Source organism: Sus scrofa, chromosome 1 (genome assembly GCF_054392235.1).
Source record: "Sus scrofa isolate SSC_HxYL_T2T_F1_AM1 chromosome 1, Sscrofa_HxYL_maternal_Yorkshire_Landrace_v2.0, whole genome shotgun sequence".
In the NCBI taxonomy this organism is placed as follows: domain Eukaryota; kingdom Metazoa; phylum Chordata; class Mammalia; order Artiodactyla; family Suidae; genus Sus; species Sus scrofa.
Window position 1 is genome coordinate 1933094 of NC_139383.1, and position 25784 is coordinate 1958877.

General features: G+C 53.1%; 2 protein-coding genes across 9 annotated transcripts in view; one reads left to right on the forward strand and one right to left on the reverse strand.

Annotated features, from left to right (window-relative positions):
• Positions 1-2405: 2405 nt before the first annotated feature.
• LOC146405862 (uncharacterized) lies at positions 2406-11530 on the reverse strand. Its single transcript, XM_085014975.1, has 3 exons — positions 11285-11530; positions 10359-11135; positions 2406-2759 (listed from the first exon to the last, which is right to left on the reverse strand). Exons 1-3 carry the CDS (start codon positions 11528-11530, stop codon positions 2532-2534), a joined length of 1251 nt encoding a protein of 416 aa, XP_084871101.1. The 3' UTR covers positions 2406-2531.
• The window catches only part of UNC93A (unc-93 homolog A), a 37508-nt gene continuing 22515 nt past the window's right edge, over positions 10792-25784 (forward strand). For 3 of the 8 annotated variants that reach the window (XM_085015466.1, XM_021085952.2, XM_085015564.1), the window contains exon 1: positions 10825-10959. The gene's annotated coding sequence lies outside the window, so the exon portion shown is untranslated. Of the gene's footprint in view, positions 10960-20129; positions 20300-25784 lie in introns of those variants that run through there. The other 5 variants (XM_085015519.1, XM_085015551.1, XM_085015579.1 and 2 more) reach the window with 5 other exon arrangements.

A 25784-nucleotide genomic window follows, 5' to 3' on the forward strand; every position in this document is an offset into this window, starting at 1 on the left:
AGAGAAGTGAGTGTCCATCCACGCCTCCCCCAACCCTACAGCTGATCCCAGGCGTGGTCCCGGGAAGGCCCGGGCCCCTGCCCTGCGGAGGGACCCGGAGGTGGGGCTTGGCGTCGGGGTGTCAGGAAGCGGCCCCCAGGGCTGAGGTGCCCCCTTCCCTTCTCCCTGCGCGCAGTGCTGCGGGCAGTGCCAGGACCCCCATTAGCCGGGTCAGCCTGCCACCCCCTCCTCCTCGGGCACCCGGGACAGCTGCTGGCCCCGGGTGGGGCCTGGTCCCTGTGCACACTCAGAGGCCCGGGCTCTGCCACTTTCTGTCCGTCCATCCGTGTGTTCCGTGCAGTTAGGCCTCTTTACTTCCTCCACTTTCCAGGCTGTCCCCAAGGTCGCCTGGAGGACGCAGCTCAGTCCCCAAGACTGAGCCCCAGACACGGACTCTCATGACACCTGGTGGCCCCTCGCTGCCTCCAGGGCATCTCAGGTCCTTACCCATAGGAGGGCCCCTGCTGGGCCTGCGGAAGAGGCTGACGAATAAACAGGAGACCTCGGGATGTGACCTCAGGGTGGTGGGGACCTGGTTCCCACGGCGTCCTGGCAAAGACCGACTCGGAGAGAAGGGAGGGGACCAGGAGTTTCCAGGGCAGTGAAAGATGGGACAGCAGGTGGGGGGTGCTGACAGGAGGTGGGGGCAGAGCACTGGGGGGGTCACAACGCAGACTCCTCTGGCGGAGAGAACAGTCCAGAGCTGCCGCCTCGGGTTATAGGAATCCTCCCCTCCGTCCTGATGGGGTGAAACCGGACACGGCCCTACGGGGCCCCGGCGCTACAGCCTTTCTGGGTCCCCCACGTCTTGGTCTTAGGAAATGGGCCTCGTTCGGCGACCATGACCTTCCCTGAGTCCCCAGGCACAGGTTCGGGCCATTGCTGATCAGGGAGGGAGGACGAGTGAAGCAGCAATAGCACAGCCTTGGGGGCAGGATCCCGGGTCCCTCTCAGGGATACGCATAATAATACAGGCGTCTTATACACCTAAGAGAAAAGCCAAGTCCTCATGCTTCTTCTAGAGATGAATACTTTAAAACTAAACAGCTTAGGAGTTCCCGTCATGGTGCAGTGGTTAATGAATCCGACTAGGAACCATGAGGTTGCGGGTTCAATCCCTGGTCTCGCTCAGTGGGTTAAGGATCTGGCGTTGCCGTGAGCTGTGGTGTAGGTCGCAGACAAGGCTTGGATCCCGCGTTGCTGTGCCTGTGGTGTAGGCCGGCTGCTGCAGCTCTGATTTGACCCCTAGCCTGGGAACCTCCATAGGCCATGGGCGCGGCCCTAGAGAAGACAAAAAGACCAAAAAAAACCCAAAAAAAACTGAACAGCTTAGAGTCCTTCCTTGTCCTTCCCCCTGGCTTAGTTACACCCTAACACAATCCCCCGCGCAATCCCCTGTAAGCTAAAGATTAGGCACCCTGGGGACAAGTGCCTGTGGGTTAAAGATGATTAGCACATGACTTTTTTTTTTCAGGAGTTTTCCTAGTTTGCTCTAATCTGATCAACATGCCCTTTTCGCAAGTCCTGTTATTCTAGGCAGTAACCCAGAAGCCCCCCCATGGGGATCAGGCGAGATCTCCTGACTCCAGCCTTGATGACTAAGATTCTCCCAAAGAAAGAAGGAGGCATGCTTGTCCCAATCCGAATTCCTATCTGAAAACCTGTTTTTCTCCTTTCTACTATAAAACTCCTCCCAATTCTTTCCAATGGGGGGGAGCACAGTCTTCAGGGCATTAGCCTGCTGTAACCCTCCTTTGCCTGGCAAAGCGATAAAGCTATTTTTTCTCCTTTACCCCAAACCATGTCTCTGTGTTTCAATTCAGCACCGACAGACAGAGGCCGAATTCCGGTAACGGGGGAGGGCAGCTTTTCTTGTATTTATCTTTCCTCAATGCTCTCTGCAAACTCTTGCCCTGTACCGAGCAGCGTGTCTGGGGGCACATTCTCCAGCCCCTCCAGAGAGCAGCAGAAGGTGCACAGCCACCGAGGGGCTCATGGGGGCGGGGGGGGGGGGGCACTTTCTGATACATCTTATCCATGAAAACATATGGTCTGACAGGTCAGTGAACAGGGACACTGCAGCCATCCAGCCACCACTCTTCAGCCCTCTCCACCCCCAGTGACACGGCCCAGGAGACGCAGGATGCAAAGCTCAGGATACTGGCCCCAGAGACCAAATTCACCTCAAAGGGAAGATTTCAGGAGCCCAGGATCTGGCGTCTTCCCATACCTAGAAAATTGCTAGATTCGTCCACTTGAGATGCCTGCTTTTATTTAACAAACAGTAATCTTTTGTTGTTATGACCCCCCCCCTCGGGCTTTGTTGCAAAGCCCCCTATACATCCTGGCTCCCCACCGATCCCACCCCACCTCTTCAGGTGCCCTCGGAGTGACCTGAGAAGCGGCTCGAATAAAACATAACTTTCACCTTTGAGGTTGCGCATTTTTTTCAGTTGACCGTCACAAATGAGTCCTGAATGTTCATTTCCGAGTCAGCAGGCTGCTCTGCGCCGGTCCCCGGCACGGACGAAGGGGCCAGCGGCTTTCCCCTCAATCCCTCCTTCGCCGGGAGCCCAAGCAGGCCTCACCGCCCCGGGGGTTAAGAGCTCTGCCTTTGTTTCTGTTCCACTCCGGGCAGACACTGTTCCTCCTGAATGATAGGCTCTGGTCCCCAAGAGTGAGTCTGTCCCTAGATGACAACTGCAGCTTCGCCGAATTCTCTGGAATTGGGGAAAAAGCAGCGAGTGTGAGCTCTGGGCGGGTGGAGGTTGGAATTTAAGAGTTTTATGCGTTGCAGGCGCCACATACCTTTTCCCTAAAACCTTGGGAACTTTCGCCGGCTGTTCTCTGGCAAATTGCTCTGAGGGGAAAGGCTCAAAGTGGTGTGACCCAAACTTGACCCCCTTTTCAGGTGGATATCGTTCTCTGAAAAAAGGCATCTTTCACAATAAAGCCAGCGTGGGGAAACTGTTGTTCTTTTATACAGACCTGCTTCTTTGGATTTTTAAAATTTCTCCTCCAGTATGCGGTCACCTAGCCTTTCCCACCAGCTCCCATGGGGCCCTTTTAAGGCAGTTCCTCCATCGGTGGCCGCACTGAATAGCTGAGAGCAGCTCTTCTTAGAAACCGAGTTTTCTCGGCTGGTGTAACCATGCGTGATGGCCAAGGGGTCCGGACGACGCAGCCTCTCAGGACCGCTGTCCCCAGGAGGTGCCCGGGACGCTTGGTCTCCTGGGAGCTGGGGCCCCCACAGTGTCTGGGGGAGGGACAGTGCATCTGTAGAGGAGGGAGGGGACAGGGGACTTTGAGGTTGGGGTGCGGACTGCGGGGAGGCAAATGTAGGGGGAGCGGATGGGAGCTGGGCGTTCGCACCGCGGGGTGCAGACTCGGCCCGGATTCGGCCGTTCTCTGCCCTAGAGCAGCCGGCGAGAGCCCTCGATCTCTCAGTCCGTGATCCTACCCCTTTGCGTAAACAGTATCACTGTTCCCATTTTAACAGACGAGAGAATTAATCCCAGAGGGTTAACACAGTTTCCTAACGACCCGCAGTTCACCAAGCGCGGGGTCGTGGTCTGCGCACGCGGGACGGAAGAAGAATTTCCAGACTCACATTGGGCTGCAAAGAAGAAAGAGTTTATTGAGAAGGCGAGGTGAAGAGAACGTAGAGTTTACAGAGATAAGAGGCACTGCAAGCGCAGCAGGACGACCCCTGATGACCAGAGAGAGCTGACATGGAGCAAGGGGTCCTGTCTGTTTTCATAGCCCAGGGAGAGGAGAGGCCTCAGGATACACCTGCTGACCCGCTGAGTGGGTGGGGAAAGGTGGGGTCTTCCCATACACCTGCTGGTGGGTTGGGGGCGCACAAGGCCCCTAAAAGGGTGGGGTGAGGAGTGGGCCGCAGGCCTTTCCTAGTCGGGGCAGGAGGGAGCAGGCAGGTTGCTCAAGGAGGGGGAGGGGCATGATAAGGGTCTGGTCAGTCCTGTCTTGGCCAGAAGCCCAACATGATGGAGCCGAAACTGCCATCAGGTCCAGAAGTTTCCGTGCTCCTATTTGGAGCTCTGCCGATTGGTTCTGGGGTTGGGCGGCTCCAGTTCTCCTACGAGCTTGAAAAATGTTCACAGGACTCCATTGCTGTTATTTCTCTTCCCTTTCTCAGGTTTAAGCAAAAAAATTCCACAGGGAGCATTCTTCAGCATTTAGATTTGTCAACACAAAGGAGACTTTAGACTTTGTCAGTCTCGACGTGGAAACGAGAAGGACCCCGCTCCCTGCTGCCCAAGCCCCTCCGTGTCCCTCAGGTCTTTGTAGAAAAAGGCTTGTCTCCGAGACCTTCCCTAAGCGCCCAAGCAAGGAAGGAAGGGAGGGAATATGCAGAAACGAGGAAAAGCAGCCCAGCAGGAAAAAGCAGTCCTCAAGCTTCTGCCCTTGGCCTGAACCTGAAAGCAGGCCTCACCCCCCCCCCACCCCCGTGACCCTGACTAGTCAGGCGGCCTGTTCTGACGGCCTCCTGAGCAGTTACGACCTTACGGTGGTCCCCCAAGTCCCCTGGGCTTCCCCTCTGTCCATGGTCCCTTGCTGGGGCTCCTACGACCGCCTGTGTAACTGTCCTTCCCCATGCTCATCAGGTAGCCTGGCTTTGCTGTGTCCGCTGAGGGACCGAGTTCGGTTCGGGAACAAAAGCAGAGAAAAGATGGCAGGATCCCTACGGTTTCCCGGGGCAACCTGACAACAAGACGCCATAAACTGGCCTCGCGTGTCGGGGGCTTCAACGAGAAGGCCCTGAGACCGGGCTGGAAGAATCTCGGATTGCCCCGAACGTCCTGAGCGGTCTGGTCCCCCTGCTGCATGGACAGGGGTTGAGGAGACGCTGCTTTGGGCCAACATGCACCTCGGGCTCCACGAGTGGTGACCATGAGATGAAGCTGGGCCCCGTGGACCCCTCCTGGGCACAAAGACCTTTCTGTGGCTCCCGTTTCTTCTTGGTAGGAAATAGATTTCATTCAATCTCCTTGCCCTTCCCTGAGTTCTAAGGACGGATTCACAGTTGCTCATTAGGGAAGAGGGCTGCAGAGACAGGGGGCGGTGCAGCCTTGGGGCGGGGCCCGGTTCCTCCTTAAGGAACACGGGTAACCCAACGTCTAACCCTAGCCTTGGACTTCAAGGTCCCTTCAAGGAGGGTGACTGCAAAGCCTCGGCAAGACCTTATCACCGCCCCAGGCGGCTCACTGTAATGCCCCTCCCCCAGCTTGTGCAACCTGCCTGCTCCTTCCTGCCCCACTAGGAAAGGGGTATGGCCCACTCCTCACCCCACCCCTTTAGGGGCCTTGTGCCCCCCCAACCCACCAGCAGGTGTATCCTGGGGCCTCTCCTCTCCCTGGGCTATAAAGACGGACAGGACCACATGCCCAAGGTCAGCTCCCCAGCTCAAGAGGCTGTCCCTCTGAGCTAAGCTGCACCTCTTATCTCCACAAACTCTTCCTTCTCTTCACCTGGCTACGCTAGAAAACATTTTCCAACCCACGTGCACAGGCTAGAAGAATACCTTTGAGTTCTTCTGCAGGAACGAGGCCCCCTTGCAGGTGGAGGATGGTAACTTAAGGCTGAGGGCGAGATTCCTGGAGCCCCGCCCTGCGGCCTCACCACCAGCCAATCAGAATAAAGCCACAGTCCTAGAGGCCTCACCCCACATTTTGCCAATAAAAACCCTTCACCAAAACCACGGGGGAGTTTGGATTTTTGAGCACAAGCCATCCATTCTCCTCGGCTGATCCTGCGATAAACCTTTCTCTGCTCCAAACTCTGATGTTTCATCAGTTTGCTTGGCCACACGGTGCAACAAGCCCACAAACTTGTGCTGGATGTAACAACAAGTTCCCTTTTTTCCCCACAAATTTCCAGAATCAGTAGCAATAATTTTAGCCTGAGAGAAGTTATCACCTGTACAGTTGGTGAAATTGTTTTCTTTAGTTTTAGTGTTTGATTTTTAATCAATTCTAGGGAACATCTTTTAATGAAAATCTTTGCTTTGAATTTTGAAACTGTGGACAGCAACTCGGGTCACAGGAGATTATTTATGCATCAATTAAGGGCCGTTTAAAAACAACCCCCTTCCTGGAGAGTTGTGTGAATCAACTAGTTAAGAAATAACTTTAGTTATTTAGGAAAAAAATGTGTTGCGTTTCACAAGCTTCCAGGATGTTGATTGTCTTTGAGGTATTTTGCAAGTCTTTGTAAACTGAAGGTGACTGATAGAGGCAGAACTTCCATCCCACTCGGTCGCAGTGATTTTAACTGGCTGCCTCCTGCTGTGAGAAATCCACCTTTGTCCTCCTTTGCCATTCACTTCAAAATGCCTTTACCCTGAATATGCTTGTGCTGCTTCCACATCTCCTGTGAACCAGTCTGAACGCCCATCTTTCCCCTCCCGTCACACGCAAAACATAAAATCATTAGTGTGTTTACTTTTATATATAGATGCAAATGTCAGGGAGCAGAATTTGCCACCTTAAACTTGGGATATTAATTATTATTATTATAATTATTATTATAAGCTGGTTCTTTTCTAAAAAAGAGCAACAAGGAAAAACTGAAAACCAAGTAGGACTCGTAAGACGCGTTTCCGTCTGTAAAGGAGTCTCCATTTGTGAGGGTCTCCCTCCACCAGGAAGAAGAGGCTGGACACGCTTCTAGAAACTCAGGGGAGAAGGCAAGGACTCCAATCCGCCTCCCAAGCCCCTCATTTCCTGACTTTCCTTGGTCACCTCCCCAACCCAACTGCCCACCTCAACATCCGCTTGGCTCCCGCAAGAACCACCGCGCTCTCCTCCCCCACAGCCCGGTGTCAGCAGCGGGCTTCAGCGCGGGGAGCGCAGCCAGGTTTGGTTCCGCTACACGGTGCTGCTGAATTAGAATCGGAATTATTGGGGAAAATAAGACCACATGAAATACCCAGAGGACAATAGGAGGCCAGCCACGGGTTTACCGGGAGATAATGTAATAAGATACGTTCTCAAAGTCCAAAAAAGTAAACGCCAGGGTCGGCTCAAGAAAACATTTGCTTTCCGTGAATCCCGGAACCACAGCTCCCATCACTGGCCTTGTATTGAGAAGTATCAGGGTGTGTTCTCAGCTGGCTGGGGGGTGAGAGGCTGAACCCTAACCCTACACCCCAATGTCAAGCCAGCGAACTTGACATAGGTCCCCAATTCTTGTCCCTTTGGAGAAAAAATTCAGCAAAGAAACTGAGACTGGCAAGCCAGGAAATGTGCTCAGGAAGAGAGAAGATACGCGTGGTGACAGCACCGAGGGCTGGGGAGGAGGGACAGGGAGACAGACAGACAGCCAGAGCCACACACTTAGGGGTGGGTTAAATCTCGGTACAGAGCTGTCCTTCCGGGCTTCCTCTGGCTGTGGAAAGTAACGTGATGTCCTTCCTATCAAAGGAAATCTCGGTGCCTCCATTTTGCTCTGGTTTCAGCTGAAAGGCCCCCCTGCAGTCCCCTCCTCTTTCCCGCTTCTCCCAGCACCAATGTGCTCCGAATGAGCCAACTGAGAAGAATGTGCGCCCTGACCCGACCCACGGGAAGGGGACAGGCCCCTCGCCTGCGTTAGGGTCAATAGGGAGGGTCCTTTCTTCTTTGCAGGGGCCTTTTGAGCACCTGCAAAGCCTTCTCAGAAGGAAAGAGCCTTGTCCAGATCTCCCCGTGTTTGTGTGTCTCATTTCCCGACACTGACCATCCGAGCCGTGTCCCCAACGTGGCCAATCATCCTGCTTCGTCTGGCCGGACAGACGAAGCAGACCTGACCCAGGGCCTCCCCTGGGAGCACGAGCACCTCTGAGTCAGGGTGGGTTCTAGCTGAGGGTCCCTGGGGAGCTGACAGGATGCTCTGAGGTCTGGAGCCCCTCCCTTCTCTGGCCCCTGAGGAGCCTGTCTGTGCATGTGCAGTTCAGAGGGCTCCTGGACCCCAAGAATGGGAGCTACGAGGTCTCTCTTTTATCCCAGCAGCTCCTCCTTGCTCCTGCCATCATCTTCATAGCGAGGTTACCTGTCCACAGGGGACAGATTCCAGCCGCTCAGCCAGGCACCCATGTATCTCCTCCCTCAGTGTCACAACTGATGCTCACCTTTCAAGGCACCTACTCACCTCTACATTAGATGCTCAAAAGCAGAGAACTGGTCCCACAACTGGAAGAGAACCCCTGCCTCGTGTAGCCGGCTCCTCACCCAGCCTACATCTCATGAGCCGCCCCAAGCCTGGGGGAGGGGGAGGCGGGGAGGGGGGTACAGGTGCACCCTTGCCTCAGGGGAAAAAGTGCTTCACAGGGAAACCGCTAATTCCCGGAGGAAGAAATTTTCCTCCGCACTGTTGGTTTCTTCTGGTCAGTCTGAGAATTGAACTGACCTGAGACTGTGAACTGGAGACGGGCCCCCTGCCTCTCCACGACTGAATCCTGAGCCCCCGCAGCCCCTCAACACCCCCGAAATATCTCCGGGTGGCGATCAGGGGGGGAGGCCCTCTGTGCTCCGGGAAACCTGGCCCAACAGGTCTTCAGAGAGCTGTGTTCAGCAGAAGCTTTACGAGCCCAATTCTTGTATCTCTTTACATCTAGAAAAGCACTGAAATCCTTCAGGGGTGACATCTGCTCCTCGTGACTAGTAGTGACCTTCTCGGGCTGAGCAGCGACCTGCAAAATGTGTGTGGCTGCATGTCCCACTCCCTTCAGCAAAATCACACATTTGCAGACCTCCCCCCCCAACCCCGTCTCTGGAGCGGTTCTTGGAGCTCTCTCTCTGCAATGCCGCTTCCCAGGCCACACCTTCCTTTCTCCCCAAATAAAACTGAGCTCGCAACTCTCACGCTGTGCATTTCTTCCAGTTGGCAGAACAGACCAAAAGCCCAAAATCACACAGAAGTGTAATAATGTTACCAGGGAGAGCCCCAGGAAAAGCAAGGAACTCGCCCAAAGGCACCCCCCACCTCCCCGCCCCGCAATGCCATCCTCACCTGAAGACCTAAAAGGGATGCTGCGGGTGGGGCGCGAGCTCCTGGGGAGCCACCGGGAAAAGCCCAGGAAGTAAAGGGCTGGCGGTACAGAGTGAAGCCTTGGCCTCTGCACTGCTAAGAGCTTCTAAGGTGTGGCCAGCCTTCTCTTCCACCTTCAGAAAGAAAGACATCCTGACATGTGGAGATTTCCCTTAAAAATGTAAATGTTCCTGGGAGTTCCTTTCTTGGCTCAGCAGTTAACACGCCCGACTAGGAACCATGAGGCTGCAGGTTCAATCCCTGGTCTTGCTCAATGGGTTAAGGATCCGGTATTGCTGTGAGCTGTGGTGTAGGTTGCAGATACAGCTCGGATGCTGCACTGCTGTGGCTGTGGTGCAGGCCGGCAGCTGCAGCTCTGATTCGACCCCTAGCCTGGGGACCTCCATATGCTGTGGGTGCAGCTATTAAAAAAAAAAAAAAAGTAAGTGTTCCTGGAGTCTCCAGGTGTCCTAGTGGGTTAAGGATCAGGCCTCGTCACTGCTGTGGCACAGGTTCGATCCCTGGCCTGGGAACTTCTGCATGTTATGGGTGCAGCCAAAAAAAAAAAAAGAGGAGTAAAGAGTAAATGTTTCATTTAAAAGAGTAACTCCCACTTGGTTTTCAGAATTTTTTCCCAAGTCTTCTATGTCTTAGAAAACAACCAGCTTCAAATAATTAGTATTCCAAAGAGACATGTTTTAGGGCGGCTTATCCTGCTCCCTCCACCAGCTTCACGACCACAGCACCCTGAACACTGTCTTCAGAGAAGGCGGCAGGCATCGCCATGTCTAAATAAAACGTCACCGTCCCTGAGGTTTCTCTGCAAAGGGCTTCGAGTGTTTCACCAGGCCTGTGGGGAGTTTTGGGCCTTCGGGTTCCTGCTGTTTAAAATGACAACTGTCAATTCAACAGAAAAAGAACTGTTGATATAATCTGGTCTTTAAGAGATTCAGAGAAGCCTGGGGCAGGCTGAGACAGGACGCCTTGAGCAACCTCCCTTGTGGAGACACAGCTGGGCTCACAGGGTGGGGGGTTGGTGGGGGTAGGACAGGGCAGGAGCCTGAGGCCAGGGCCCCTGGTCACCTACCCAGGCTCAGCTTTTCTGCAGCAGGCGGATGGGCCTGGTTGGTGGGCCCTCCTGCGCCCAGGGGAGTCTGGAGCCTGGAGTCAGAGCTGGACCTAGCGAGGTACCGGGGAACAAATTTTTCACCCCAAAGCGTGTCTCTTTGCAATCACGATGCGTTTAGGCATGTCATTTTTAAGAAACAGAAGACTCAAGAAGTCTTTCTTTTTACCTGACTGTTTAGCTGCCTGAAGAATGTAGAGAAAGGGCCAGTAAGAGAATTGTCACCGCAGGAAACTACAGGAGGAACCAGGAGTGTGACAGCGGGGAACCTGCGGAGTCTGTGAAAATTCCTCTCCGTCTCTGCCTGGCTCAGCAAAGGTGTATTTACCCAAAGTGGCTTTTCTGCCTCCGTGTGAATGGCCTTAGTCTCCTTGGAGTTCCCGAAGCCCCAGCATCCTCTTCTGTCTTTAGCTGAAATGGAATTTACGGTGAGAGTTTTGGCCTTTGGGGTGAGTCGCTCCGTTTCCCTGGGTCTCTCCCACGCAGGTACGTGATTCAACTTCTGTGTGATCGGCTCCTGTTGAGTCTGCCAGTTTAATCCGCAGATTGGCCAGAAGAACCAAAAAGGGTAAAGGACACTTTCTCCCTCCCAGCGGTCGGCGTAGGCGGCGGGGTTCAACTTTACTGGCTGGACACGACTTGCCCCAAGGCTGCTGCCACCGCAGCACCTGGGACGGCGGCCAAAGGGAGCAGAAGGTAAGAATCTCACCTGTCCGTCTGTCTCCCGGGTTGACGCTCCACCTGCTTGCAGGGTCTGTTGGCAACAGAGGGTGAGTGCCCTTTCTCTCTTTCTAAGATTTTGTTCGCAGGAAAAAAAAATGCTTGTGCTGGTTTCCCGGCTCGGCCACACTGGGGACGTTTGATGTGTTACTCTCCACAGCGGGGATGCTTTTCCTCCCCAGAGGTGGTCCCTGTTGCGCCTCGTCCCTTCTTCTGAGCTTTTGTCCTAAGAAGGCAAAGCGTTGTCTGATGAGTCTCACTCTGGCCTTGCTCTGTGTCCTGAGCGGTCAGGGAGCACAGAGCAGAGCAGTGGCAGGGTCCCCCCAGAAGGACCCGAGCAGAGGAAGCGCGTTGCTGATCGGCTCCAGCGCACACCCTCGCTGGCTCTTGGCGGTCGGCTGCCCTTAGCTTTTGGTTTCTAAACCTGGAGGCATCTGGGGCCTCGGCGGCGGTGGGGTGTGATTTGCTTGGGGGGCTGCGAAACCGCTGGAACCACCGGCCCGATGGCTTTCCTGCTGAATTCAGTTTACCGGGCCCCTGGCTGGGAAAGCATTGGGTGCCAGCACCCATCTCTCGGTTACCGTCAGGCTCGAGTCGTTCTTGTCTCATCACGAAGCTCATGGGTCATGATCTCGTGTCCGTGGAAGAACGGTGCTGAGTGCCCAGCTGGCTTCTGTCTCTCTAAGCACCGGGAGGCCTCTGATGCAGAGCCGCTGGCTGGGGACTCGGTGTTTGAGACCTTGGGGAGAACACAGTGCCCGGGGGAGACACAGCGATGGCAGGAGCTAAATGAGTTGGCATCGAATCAATCAAAGCGGGCACCTGGAGAGCATCGAGCTGTTTTCCCCAAGTGGCCCGTTGGTTCGTTTTCTGTACTGGCTGCCGAAGTGGAGGTGCAGCCAGGTACGGAGGCGAAGCCGCTCTGGCCGAGGCTCCTGCTTGTTCAGCTGATAAATGACCTACGGCGCTTCTCTGAGCCGAAGTCAGCGGCGCAGGAGAGCAGAGGGGCTCGGCTGTGCGGCTGAGGCCGAGGCGGTCGATGCGGCGATCGTGGCCAGAGTGGGGGCCCGCTGTCCTCCCGTGCGGTGACGGCGAGGAAGATCACCCAGCAAAGTGGCAAAAGAGGCGTGAAGGTGTCACTTTGGAGACGAGGGTGGCGACTCGTGGTCTCGGGAGGGCGTCCACCCCAGGAGGACGTCTGCTTCCGAGAAAACTCCCCATTCAGGGCTTCTTCTTCTTTCTTTTTCTTTTTCGTCTTTTTAGAACCACGCCTGCAGCATATGGAGGTTCCCAGGCTAGGGCTTGAATCAGAGCTGCAGCTGCCAGTCTACACCACAGCAACTCGTGGCAATGCCAGATCCTTAATCCACGGAGCGAGGCCAGGGATTGAACCCACATCCTCATGGATAGTAGTCGGGTTCGTTTCTGCTGCGCCACAGCAGGACCCCCCCAGTCCGTTGTAACTGCAGGTCTCCAGCGGGGGTGCACTTCCAAGAGCCTGAAGGAGCCCTTTTAACCGAGAGAAGGGGACCCAGGGTTCACGTTCCTGATGTTTGTCTGCCACCTGGGTGATGAGGAGGAGCTGGCGTGGTCCCTCCCTTCCAAGGAGGGTCAAAGGGCAGTCCGCACTGCAGTTCAGGGCACCACCTGCAAGCTACCAGAAACCTGTACTTGTCGGAGGTCTTTTTCTGTGTGTCTTTCTGAAGATGAGGCACTTCTGGAAAAAGTCAGAGTGCAGCATTAACTGTCAACGACAAAAAGAATTTTAGAAAATGCCTAGAGGAGTTCCCTGGTGGCTCAGTGGGTTAAGGATCCTGCTTTGTCACTGCTTTGGCACGGGTTCAGTCCCTGGCCCAGGAACATCCATATGCCATGAGTGTCATCAAAAAAAGTGGCTAGAGATATGATAAGGACTCATTTGATAAGGAAATTTAGTTATTTCTGCGCCATATAACATTTCAGATAATAAGTGGACAATGAGGATATTGACAAATTTCTATGAAGTCCAGTTTCTAAACACCTGTGTTAGGAGTTCCCGTCGTGGCCCAGCAGTAACGATTCCAACTAATACCCATGAGGATGCGGGTTCCATCCCTGGCCTCACTCAGTGGGTTAAAGGATCTGGAATTGCCATGAGAAGTGGTGTAGGCCACAGACGCGGCTCGGATCTGGTTTTGCTGGGGCTGTGGTGTAGGCCAGCAGCTACAGCTCCGATCTGACCCCTAGTCTGGGAACCTCCATACGCCACAGGTGTGGCCCTAAAAATGACCCCCCCCCCAAAAAAAAACCCTATGTTAGTAAGATAGTTTCATACACACATAAGCTAAGGTTTATCATCAGTTCCTATTTGATGATTCTTCCCACATAGCTTCTCATACCACATAAACCTGATTGAGATAGCATATCTTTCACCAGGGTCTCTGGGAAATCTCAAAGTTAGTTTGAGGTTAAAAAGATGTCATTTAAAATTCGATCTTATCTAAAATATGACACAAATGAACTCATCTACAAAACAGAAACAGACTCATGGACATAGAGAACAGACGAGGCTGCCAAGCAGGAGGGAGAGGCGGTGGGAGGGACGGGGAGTCTGGGGTTAGTAGATGCAAACTATGACGTTTCCACCGGATGGGCGACAAGGCCCTGCTGTACAGCCCAGGCAACCATATCCAGTCTCCTGGGACGGACCCTGACGGAAAAGAATGCAAAAGCAGAATGTCCACATATGCATGACTGGGTCACTTGGCTGGCTGTACAGCAGAAATTGGCGCGACACTGCAAATCAACTCTACTCTATAAAAAACAAATAAACCTGATACCGACAGCTGGGGGAAAAAAGAAAGAATTTCATTTGGGGAAGTTGTCAAAGTATCAACAGATTTGAATATTTGATCAAACAGGATCACAGATCATTGTAATGTAATGCTTATCTATTGAAACAAAGTGACAATGTGAGATTTTAAATATGGATGTCTACATGGTTGTGAATAAAATTTTGCTCTTTTAATATTGAGAAGACTGTCATCCCAAGTATTAAAGCCCTGATAAAGACACAAAGCCCAGGAATTTTGATAGAACACAAATCTTGGCGTGCCAGGCAGGTTAGGTTTTACCCAAAAGGTAAAGAGACCCTTTTCACCATCTCTTGCCAGGAGCAGACCAAGTGTCTAAGAAAACTTTGTTCCTATAACAGAGAGAAAGCTAAATGGTAATGTTGCACCAGATTCCACTTGTGTGGTTAGTAGAAGCCCGCCTGTGATTGGAAGGCGGAACCTCCAAGGGTATCTGAAGGTCAACACAAGAAACTCGGTCTCCGTGCAGACACTGTGGGGTGCTGGCAAAGGCATGGCCCACATGCTCCCTGTGCCTTCAGTTCAAGGGCGCGGCACTACCAGTGTCCTTCAGTGCCATCTTCACAATGTGAAAAGTACAAAGTGTTTCTGGCAAAACACAGAGGACAAGGCCAAGAAGGGCGACGTGCAGAGAGGGGCTTTCACCTGGTCAGGAAATCGTCAGGGCCAAGTCTGGCCACGGGCCACGGGCCTCAGTTCTACACCCAAAACCACGTTACTCTTTGAGCTTCAGTTTTCTCGCCTAAACAAATGACTTTCGTTTTTTTAATTCATGCTATTGTCACCCCGGAGATACGATATGGTAAGTGTATCCAGAACCTCCCCTTAGTTCAGTATCTCCGCAAACTATTAGTTGTTTGTGGGCAAGTTTCTTAAGAGCTTTGTGTTAGTCTGGTTCGCTAGAGAAACAGAAGCAACAGGACTTTAGGAGATGCACGTAAAATAGGGAATCGACTCCCACACGGAATGATGGAAGCTGCCATCTACAAGTTAAGACCCAGGAGGGCTGATGGGATTGTTCTACTCCAAGTCTGAAAGCAAGAGAAGACCGACTGTCCCACCTTGAAAACAATTGAGCAGAGAGCAAATTCGTCCTTGCTCAGCCTTTTGGGGCCATGCAGGCCTTCACCTGATTGGACAAGGCCCACCCTCACGGGGAAGGACCATCTGCTTTACTCCGTCTCCTGGTCAAAGGTTCACCTCATGTGGAAACACCCTCAGAGATCCATCCAGGATAATACCCAACCAGGTAGCTGGGCACCCTGTGGTCCAGTCCAATGGAGACACGAGATCAACGGCCATAATCTTTAAGCTTTATCTCTTCATCTGTAACATAGGAATAGTATCAGTACTGTCTCAGAAGCGTATGAGCATTAAACAGATCAAAGTACACAGAGGTTCCACTACAGAGACTGCCATGTCCTAAATACTCAGTGAGAGGACAGAGCCAAGGTCAATGAAAACTTCCATTACAGGAGTTCCCACTGTGGCTCAGCAGTAATGAATCTGACTAGCATCCATGAGGATGCAGGTTCCATCCCTGGCCTCACTCACTGGGTTAAGGATCCGGCATTGCCATGAGCTGTGGTGTAGGTTTCAGATGCGGCTTGAATGTGGCTTTGCTGTGGCTGTGGCTACAGCTCTTATTTGACCCCTAGCCTAGGAACCTCCATATACCGCGGGTATGGCCCTAAAAAAAAAAAAAAAAAGAAAGAAAAAGAAAGAAAAGAACAATTCCATTATAGTTCAATGAACAAAAAACAGATCTACTATCTTAACAAATACTCTAGGAGAACAGAACACCTGGTACCTGCTCTGGCTGGAAGAACCAGCGAGGAATTTCAGGGGAGGTGACTTTTCTGCCAGGACTTAAATTATAAATAAACGTTGGCCCGGCAAAGAGAGATGGTGGGAAGGCAAACAGGCAGGTGCTCAATAAAGAGAGAGGTGAGGGAGCCTGTTCCGGGCGTTTGGGCTTCACAAAGGGCAGGGCAGGGAAAAGAGAACAGCATAGAGAAGAAACAATACCATCTTACGGCCTCTGGCAGGGGCCCTGGAAATTAGGCTCACAAAAGCCAGATTAACAAGAGCCAGATGTCCAAAGTCTAGTGGGCCTGCTGGACTTACACCTGGGGGTGCCTGGAGCTGAGCAGCTCAGCAGGGTGCTTGAACTTGGGGTCTCTATGCCCAGCTCTATAGGGACAGGGCTGGGGAGGACGGGCACTTAGGAAAAGGCAGATGGCTTTTTGGAAGAATAATGGGTACTTAGAAGAATAAATCAGAGAGAGGATGTTTATAACAAAATCTTCTGCATATGGCGCTTAATTCTCCAAGAAGATGAAGGTTGCTCCTGGGAAGGGGATTAATGGCCATTGAGTTCTCCTACATTTTGGGGGAAAACTCTGCTTTCAGGTAGAGAAAAGATTATAGGGGCTTAAATGCCTTCAGCTCAAAAGAATTCTAGTGGCAAAATGGAATTTTGGGGGTGGCATATCCTGTGCCCCTTCAGTAGTTAAAAGGTGAAAGATGAGGCTGAGAAAATAAGAGTCACGTGACAAAGAGATTTATAAACTATGCCCAGAATGTTGAACTTTATCCTATAAACAATGGGAAGCCACTGAAAAAATTTTTTTCTTTCTATTTTTTTTTTTTTCTTTTTTTTTTTTTTGCTTTTTAGGGCCGCACCCGCAGCATATGGAGGTTCCCAGGCGAGGGGTCGAATCAGAGCTACAGCTGCCGGCCTCCACCAGAGCCACAGCCACGCCGGATCCAAGCTGCATCTGCACCCTACACCCCAGGTCACGGCAACGCCGGATCCTTAACCCACGGAGCAAGGCCAGGGATCAAACCCACAACCGCATGGGTCCTAGTCGTATTTGTTTCTGCTGCACCATGATGGGAACTCCTGAAAATTTCTTAACGACATTTGTCCTTTGGAAGCGATCGCTGGAATTCAGTCTTCTGCTCTTTCTATTTCATGGGCCAGAATCTTTTTCTGAGCAATCACGAAAGCTCCACCTTCAGCTCTTCGCTCTGCTACTTTATTTTCTCCTCCAGAATCTTGTCCACCCCATTTATTCAGGTCCTCCTAACCCCAGTTTCAAACTGATAACCGATCGTTGATTTTACGTTAAGGCCAGCTGCCAAGAAAGTAAAGTCGTCAGAAAACACGAGCCGACGTCAACAGAGAAGGGACAGGTATGGAGAAAACATGAAAAGACAGTTCCTCTGAAAGAGGAAACCAACCCAAGGGTAAAAGATAAACTGCAGCCACTTCACAGAGCTGGACGTAAACTGGAGACTCTTGCATTAAGACAGGATTGTTTTTGTTTGTTTCTCCTTTTAGGGACGCACCCATGGCATGTGGAGGTTCCCAGGCTAGGGGTTGAATCGGAGCTGTGGCTGCCCACCTACACCACAGCCCCAGCAACGTCAGATCTGAGCCACATCTGCAACCTACACCACAGCTCACAGCCATGCTGGATCCTTAACCCACTGAGCGAGGCCAGGGATTGAACCCACATCCTCATGGATACATTGGGTTTGTTAACCACTGAGCCACGACAGGAACTCCCCAAGCCAGGATTCTTAAGCAGGGTAAGATAGCTGCAGACTGGCAGTGCCCTCTAGACGCTGAAAAGCTCAAGATATCTCTTGAATTGGAAAACAGACCTGAAGGGCTACCAGACCGCAGTGCAGAGAGAGGATGGGAAGTACATGGAGGAGAGGTTGAGAGACACGAAGACAAGGACGAGGCGTTCCAACACATCTTTAGGAAGAGATTCGAAAGAAAAGACCAGAGTAAAGGAAAGAAACAAAATTATGCCTGAGAATTTTCCATAACTAATGAGTGGTAGGAAGTCACAGATCCAGGTAGTAAAACATACATGAAGCAGGATTAAGCGAGGTGCACCTGGCGACCTCTCAGTGAAAAGACAGAAAGGAAGGAACCAGAGGAAGGTCTTAAGAGCATCCAGAGAGAAAACACACGTCACCTACAGGTGAATGTGAACTTCTGAGCAAAGGAATCTGGAAAATCTTCAAAATTCTGAGACAAAAACAGCTGCTGCCCTGGAATGATATGCCCAGAATTAACTCTCTTTCCAAAATGACATTTAAGATGACAAAAAAACAGACAAAAACCTGGGAAGTTTTACCACCAAGAATTCACTACAGGAAAATCTGTAGAATAAGCTTCAAAAAAGGGAAAGTTATCCAGTAGAAAGTTCTGACGCATAAGATGGAATCATGAGTCCAGATACTGTTGAGCATAGAGGGAAATATATACTAATATTTTCAGTAGAAAATAATGCAGTTTAATTTGTAAGATTAAATTAAAAAGCGTATAAATTGGGAAGGATGTTCTTTAATTCTTATTGTTAAAACGGAAGGGTTAAGACACTAACTAAGGTTAGTACCTCTGTGTAGTTAAAGGTCCAGAATCATCGTTAAAAGGGTAGAAATAGGAGTTTCCGTCCTGGCTCAAAGGTGAACAAACCCGATTAGTATCCGTGAGGACAGGAGCTTGATCCCTGGCCTCGCTCAGTGGGTTAAGGATCCGGTGTTGCCGTGAGCTGTGGGGTAGGTTGCAGACGCGGCTCGGATCCCTTGTGACTGCGGCTGTGGTGTAGGCTGGCCTCTGTAGCTCCGATCAGCCCCCTAGCTTGGGAACCTCCACATGCTGCAGGTGTGGCCCTGAAAAGACAAAAGACAAAAAAAAAAAAAAAAAAAAAAAAAAGCAGAAATAGAGTGTTTAACACCTAAAATATCGAGAGAGGAAATGGAGCAAGAAAAGAGGTATTTCGGAGTTCCCGTCGTGGCTCAGTGGTTAGCGAATCTGACTAGGAACCATGAGGTTGCGGGTTCGATTCCTGGCCTCACTCAGTTGGTTAAGGATCCATTGTTGCTGTGAGCTGAGGTGTAGGCCGGAAGCTGTGGCTCCGATTGGACCCCTAGCCTGGGAACCTCCATATGCCGCGGGTGAGGCCCTAGAAAAGACAAAAAGACAAAAAAAAAAAGTATTTCATTAAAAAAAGAAAGAAAGAAACGATGAAAACTTTTAAGGAACCCCATCCATCACCCTTCCATTTGGGACCCATTGCTGCGGCTGGCGATGGAGCTTGTGGGGGAGGGTATGAGGCAGGGGCGGTGGGGGGGGGCACAAGGCTGTCGTCTGCCGGGCTGAGCAGAGGGTGAGAAGGGGAACCGATTCCAGAGCCACTGAGGGTGAGATTCCGTGGGGCTTCCTGACGGACCAAGGGGGTGGCAGGGTAGGAGCAATCTTTTAAAAAATGCAGTCTTCACCTCTGGTGGTCATGGGAGCTGAGGAAGTCCAAGCTCTACTCCAGGGGGGACGGGTCCTGCTACTTTCAGGTCTCTGGGGACCCCGCCTTCTCCTCACGCTCTCCCTAGCCTCCCCGACCAGCCAGCCGCGTTACTCTGCTTTGCTTGGGGAGCCCTGAGCTCTCTCATCTGCTTCTCTGTTCCTTCCTCCAGGGAACTCACCCCTTAGGTTTTGGCACAAGCCGCTCTCTGAAGCCCTCCTCCGTCTAGACCACAGTCCCATCCCTTTAGCTGTCACAAGAGCACCTCTGCGTCACAAGCCTTTTCTTGTCTCTGTGAGTCCCCTTAAATTTGCCCGGATTCCCCCAAATGGGAGGGCCAGGGGTTCAAGGATGCTGGCTGCTCATGGCTTTGTGTGGTTCCTGCCCACCCCGGCTCATCACGGGCACGTAAGGAATACACACTCCTTAAATGAATAGATAAGATCCAGGAAAGCATCTGGGTTGGGAGCTGGGGGGTGAGAAGAAAGATGGAGACAGGACACCAGAGCGTGAGGGATCAGTGTCACCCACCCTGCTCTCGCTCCTGTCACCCTGTTCTCAGAGGAGGTTGAATAAACACAGCATTAACTGATCACACAGGGGTTTGGGTCTGTTTTGGCCTCGCCCATGATACACAGAGGTTCCCAGGGCACAGTAATGACAACGCCGGAACTTAACCCGCTCAGCCACATGGGAACTCCTGAACACGCAGGTGTAAAAAGCAGGCTGTTGGAGACGACTTGGGAAAACACGATTTTGCTTGTGTTGCCCACGCGCGCACTTTCCCGGGGAGGGCCCTGGTCCCGGGCCAGGTGCAGACCTCGTCTGGGTCCAGAGGGTGACGGGTGAGCTTGGGCGTGTGGCCGATTCTCGGCTGCTTAAGACCATTCGGGAGAGCTGCCTGCCACACCGTCCCTTGGGTCCCACCCCAGCTCGGAGCCCCGCCCTGGGGACTCTGCCCGCTGGGCTCAGGGTGACCAGCCCAGGCCACGGAGGCCGGTCCTGCAGGTGGCTCGCTGTCGGCACAGAACCCTCCCTGTCCTTGTGAGTCATAATCCTGTCCAGTTCTCAGAACACATCGGCAGCTGCTCCCTGCTCACCTGGGCAAGCGTGCACCTCCCTGGCCCGCTCCCACCATGGCTTCTGGCCCTACCTGTGTCCCTGTCACAGAGGGCAGGAAGTGACTCGACTGACTGACTGACCAGCATGAGCAGGTACGTGGCGACCTCCCAGAGGGAGGCAGCTGATACTCTGGACGGACAGCAGCACCCGGAGGGCTGGCCCCCCCAGAGCAGCCCCAAGACTCAGGCCCCCAGGCTGGGGGGGCCGCTTCTCGGGCCACCCCCTCTGCTGCAGAGGGCAGCTCTGGGAGAGGCTGCCGGCCGGACGGCCGTGGGCGGCTGGGTGCCGGCTCCTCAGGGGTCCGTTCACACCTCGTGCCTCTTTCCAGCTGCCCATGGACAGCCCAGGCCTTCAGGACTGGCCCGTGTAGATGGGCAGCAGCGAGTCAAGGACCACAAGCATCACAGGACAGCGGTGGGGGCGCTGCCCAGCGGCGGGGAGGAGGAGGCCTGGCTCCCTCGGGAGCACAGAAGGGTGCTCCCTGCGCTCGGCCGCAGGTTCTCCTCCCTGCAGGGGCGAGGGCATCCGGAGGCCAAGGGGTTAAGGCTGGGAATAAGAGGCCTAAAGGAAGTCAGGGTTTTGGTTTAGTTTTCAGAGTTCTTTGGAACAAAACTTCTTCATGAATGTATATTTTCCTTTAAAATCTTTATTTTTTGTAATTTAGATGCTCTTTCCAAAAACGTGGAAATAGTATATACCCAGGCATCAGATAGAAAGCGTGCATGTACCCCTTCCTCCCACAGTTCTGTTTCCAGAGGCGGCTTGGATGTGAGTCCACTCACGTGCTCGCTGTATGCGGGTGTGGGTGTGCGTGTGCACACGTGTATATAAATACACGCCTTCTTACACGCACACACACATAGAGGGGATGATTATTTTTAGTTGAAATGATTTCCTACCTATTTTCTCTGGCCATGCCCACGGCATGCAGAAGTTCCCGGGCCAGGGAGCGAACCCGAGCCACTACAGTGGCAACGCCAGGCCCTCGACCCCTAGGCCACCAGGGAACTCCTGATTTCCTACCGTTTCTGTTCAAAGCCCAAGCCTTTGTTTTCAATGGAGGTCTTTACAGACTGTTCTCAATCCATCACACAAAGCCCTCTCCCAGTCTCTCTGTCCCTCCCGTCTTGCCAGGAAATCTTTTCGAGGCCAGTAGTTCCTGGATCAGCAGCTGCCAGGGCACCTGCCATGTACAAACAGGTTGTGCCACTTGCTAAAGCAAAAATAAGTGTTACAAAATGATTCCCAACATACTATTGCACAGAGTCACTTCCTTTCAACCAAAACAAACTGGGGAACAGCCCAGCGGCCCCACCCTCTCCCAGATTAAAGAAGCCATGAGAATCAGGAGGCTACAGAACTAGGGGAAATTGACAGAGGATGGCATTGTTTAGCTGAGGGACAAAAAACTCAGACTTTATGGACGTTTGTGTGTGGTGGGAACAAAGCACAAAGTTATCTTTGGAGATTTACCAACATAATGTCACATCACTGTGGCTTGGCCTCTGTACAGACAAAACGAGTGATTGAAAACTACCTAGAAAACCCCCGCACTAGCATACCTGTGCCCCTGCGAACACATCGTGGGCCATGTGCCTTTGGTCCTCAGGGGCTCGGGGATCCAGACTTTGTCCCCTGCCTCCTTAGCGACTCGGCACTGTGCCGGCCTCGGCTGAGCTGCCAGCTCTGACCTGCCAGCTCCCCGAGACGTCTGAGCTGCAGAACCCCCACTTTCAGTTTCCATGGAGAGAAATCCATCTGGGTTTGCAACTGTGTTGCTGAGCGGCTGTATCAGTGGCTGGGGGTATCCTGCCGCCTCTCCGGAGGGGTGGGGGTGGAACGGAATAGGACCACCTGCCGGGCTTCCGGCCTATCACCTGCTTTGTGGGGGCAAGACACCTCCCCCCGGAACCTTGCTCCTTTTCTCCGTCTGTTTAGTTGTCTGTTTCCTGTTCCTCCGCGAGAGAAGGGGGGGCCCTGGCCATCCTATGGGGTGGGGGCCCAGAGCCTGGGGGGGCACCGGCAAAGGGTGGGCACCCAGCAGCCCGCATGGAAGGATGGGGGGAGGCGGTTCCGTATCTAAGGCAGCGGAGGGCCCGCGGGGAAGGGAGTGGGTCACGCCTTTGGGAAAGGAAAGGCGTGTATCCGTGTGTGTGTGTGTGTGTGTGTGTGTGTGTGTGTGTGTGTGTGTGTGTGTGTGTGTGTGTGTGTGTGTGTACACGCCCACCTCCGTTGCACCCTGGAGCTCCCAGCATCCCTCTGGATTCCGAAGCGGAGGGTGAAGGCTCTCCTGGTTCATTGGACGTTGCGAGGTCGCTGGGGGCGTGAAAGGCCATCAGAGGGTGACCCTGGCCTGCAGCCTCCCCCGCTCGGGGTCAACGTGAGGGCGGGGGCCCTGCAGCTTCCCCTGGAAGATTCCGGCTGCAGCGTCAGGCCACTCCGCTGTCCCAGGTGGAAATGGGAGCCAGGGACCCCGAGAGCTAAAGACACCCGGACCCTGAGGGGGCTGGGGGCTGATCCGATCAGATCTGATCCACGAGTGCAGGGAGGGCAGTATGGGGACCCTTTCAGGTCTTTTCCTGGCCTCCTTTCAGCTGAGTTTCCCTGAGCAGGGCCTCTGCTCTCTGCTAAGTGAGGGGCACGTGCTAAAGGACCCCTATTGCATGAGGGTTGGACCAGGAGAACCCCCACCCAGCTCCAGGCGGGGCCGGAGCACTTGCTGAGAAAACACATTCTCAAGTCAGAGTTATGCTAACACAAATTGCTTTTCCTTTTCCTTTGTTTCCTAAAAACAAAGCCCTGAGTACACTTATTTCCAAACTGCAAAAATGCACAACTTAGGCAATAATTTGTTCCATGCCCTATGTATACATTTTTCATCTTCATGTAAGTGGAAGTATAACTAATGAATAGGACAAATTTGAATTTTTTTGGTGCTGCTTTTATTAGCAGAGATGTCAGTTTTAAATGTCAAGAAAGTTGATATTAATTTTCTTACGCAAGTAGTTTCCTTTAAAGAGCAAGCCATTGATTAGACGTCCCTTAAATTAAGAGCAGTTTTTATCTTCCTAGCAGGAAGTTTGCTGATTTAAACTGCCTTCTGCAGCACACGCAAAACCCCGGGTGGTTTTTGAACTTGGGTTGTGGAACAGTGCCCCCTAGTGGTGGTAAAATCACACCCGATGTCAACACTCCCTCATTTCTCTAGAACATTCTGTCACTTTAATATCCAATAAGTGATCCTGAGAATTCAGGCAGATCTGTAAAATTGCTTTTTTTTTTTTTCTCAAAGCGATACTGTATTGGTGTTAATTTTTTTTAATATACATTTTTAGAGCCACACCCACAGCATACGGAAGTTCCCAGGCTAGCGGTCGGATTGGAGCTGTAGCTGCTGGCCACACCTCAGCCACAGCAACTCGGGATCCGAGCCGCATCTGCGACCTACACCACAGCCACAGCAACGCCGGATCCTTGACCCAGTGAGCGAAGCCAGGGATCGAACCTGCCTCCTCATGGATGCTGGTCGGATTCGTTTCCACTGAGCCACGGCGGGAAGTCCGATGTTACTTTTAAGGCCTGAAATGATCTCTAGCCGTGTGAGGTTTGCCCTGACCCAAGGGACACGTCGCCGATGGCGCTGAACCGGCTGAAAGGTGGAGACAGCGTCTGGGTTCCGGCAAAGCGCGGGGCTCTTCCCGCCCCAGCCACGCGTCTGGGGACCGTGAGTTGGTGGGACGCTCTTCTGACTCTGGCCCCTTTGACCCTGAGGAGAGTGTCGCACTGGCCGTCCTTGTCACGGTGACCACTTGGGAGCCCTCCTTGGGGGTGTTTCTTCCAGGGAGTATTTGGGGAGAGTGATGCCACCGAGATGGTGACAGAGGTCGTTCCTGACTTCGCTCCCCTGACAAGGACAGCAACAAACGACCCCCAGCATTGAGAAACCCTTGGACAGTGGCCAAGGCCGAAGCACCCCCAATCCCAGGGACCAAGAGAGACGGAGTGTCCCGGGGAAGAAAGAGGCACAGGCTGAGCACCTTGCCCCACACCCAGGCTGGCACCGCACCACGTGGCGAGACTCTCTGAGCCACCAGCTCCCCCAGTAGGAAAAGAGAACCCAAGGGGCACCCCTCTAGCATTGCAGGTCTTTTTGCGGGGTGCACACCTGCCTGGCCTCATCTGGATCCCCAAACAAGGGGTTCTGAGGGCCTGAGAGTTGGACTTGCCCAGGCACAGGCAAGGAGCTGCTGAGCCACAGCCCCACCAGTCACTGGGCACCATGCCTCCCAGCCGCGTCTGACCAGGAGGGCTGGCAGCGACTCCTGGAAGCTGTGCAACCCAGCTGTGCTCAAGCCAGGAGGCAGGCGGGCAGAGCTGGGTGCCCCTGGAGCAAAGCTGGTATCAAGGGCCATGTGTTCCCATTCTGTGCCCAGGCAGCAGGGGGCAGCTCATAGCAAAGGCTGCGATGGTCCCCTACCTCCTGACTGGAGAGCCTCTTTGGGAAGCTGAGTTTAGCCTGGAGCAGCCCCAGCTGCTCCTGCCCAGGCCAGGGAGCTGTGAGCCAACCCCACTCACTGTGCAGAGGGCCTCTCTGCCCCACCTGGCCAGAAGGGTTGGCAGGGACTCCCAGAAGCTATTTGGCCCACTGACACTTGAGCTGAGAGGCGGGCAGAGCCCAGGGTCTGCAGAGCAAAGCCGGTGACTCTGTTTGATCTGGGAACTTGGGGTACAGGTGGGCTTCGGCTACAAAAACACAGAGCTTTCCTGGCTTTAGAGATGCCACCACCCCTTGTGCCCAGGCGGGTCGTCTAATTCATAGCCCTGTTCATTGCTGGGTGAGTTTTCAGCCCGTCCACCAGGGAGGGAACTCAGAGCACACGGGAGCCACAAAGCCCACTCAACAGCCCCACATACAGTGGGACTTGAACACAGAGGGAAGCCTGTGGCTTTCTTTGCCTGCAGAGCTGAACCCCCTCTCCACCAGAGCCTCAGGCCTGATTTGGGTCCCCAAACAGCATGCTATACAGACCCTGGGGCCCGTCCTGCCACCCTGCCAGGGAGAGAAGCTAATTCATGGCCCCACCGACCAATGAATATAGCATCCAGTTCTGGCCAGGGAGTCCGGGCCCCTGCAGCACCCCCTCTGCAGCCTCACTCGGGGAGAAAATGAAGTCAGCCGGCCCAGCCATTGCTCGCAGCCAGTGACACCCCTCAGTCCCCATCCTCTGAGCTTGAACAACTGCCATGTCCAAAAAGAGACGGCAGTCGCAGGTCTTCCCCACTCAAGGACATCGCCGGAAGGCACACCCAGAAACTCAGGCTGAGCTGACCGGTGAGGACGGTCTCTGCCAAAGCAGAGCTGGGAAGTCCGCAAGAGGGTCCTTAATATTCAAAGGTGCAGACGTGGACATGAGGAAGCAGGGGTCCTGGAAAATCAGGCACATCTGATACCACCAAAGAAAACTAACAAAGTTCCAATGGCATTTTTTACAGAAGTAGTGGAAAAACACTCGTAAAATTCATAAGGAACCACAAAAGACCCTGAATAGACAGAGAAATCCTAAGAAAAGAGAATAA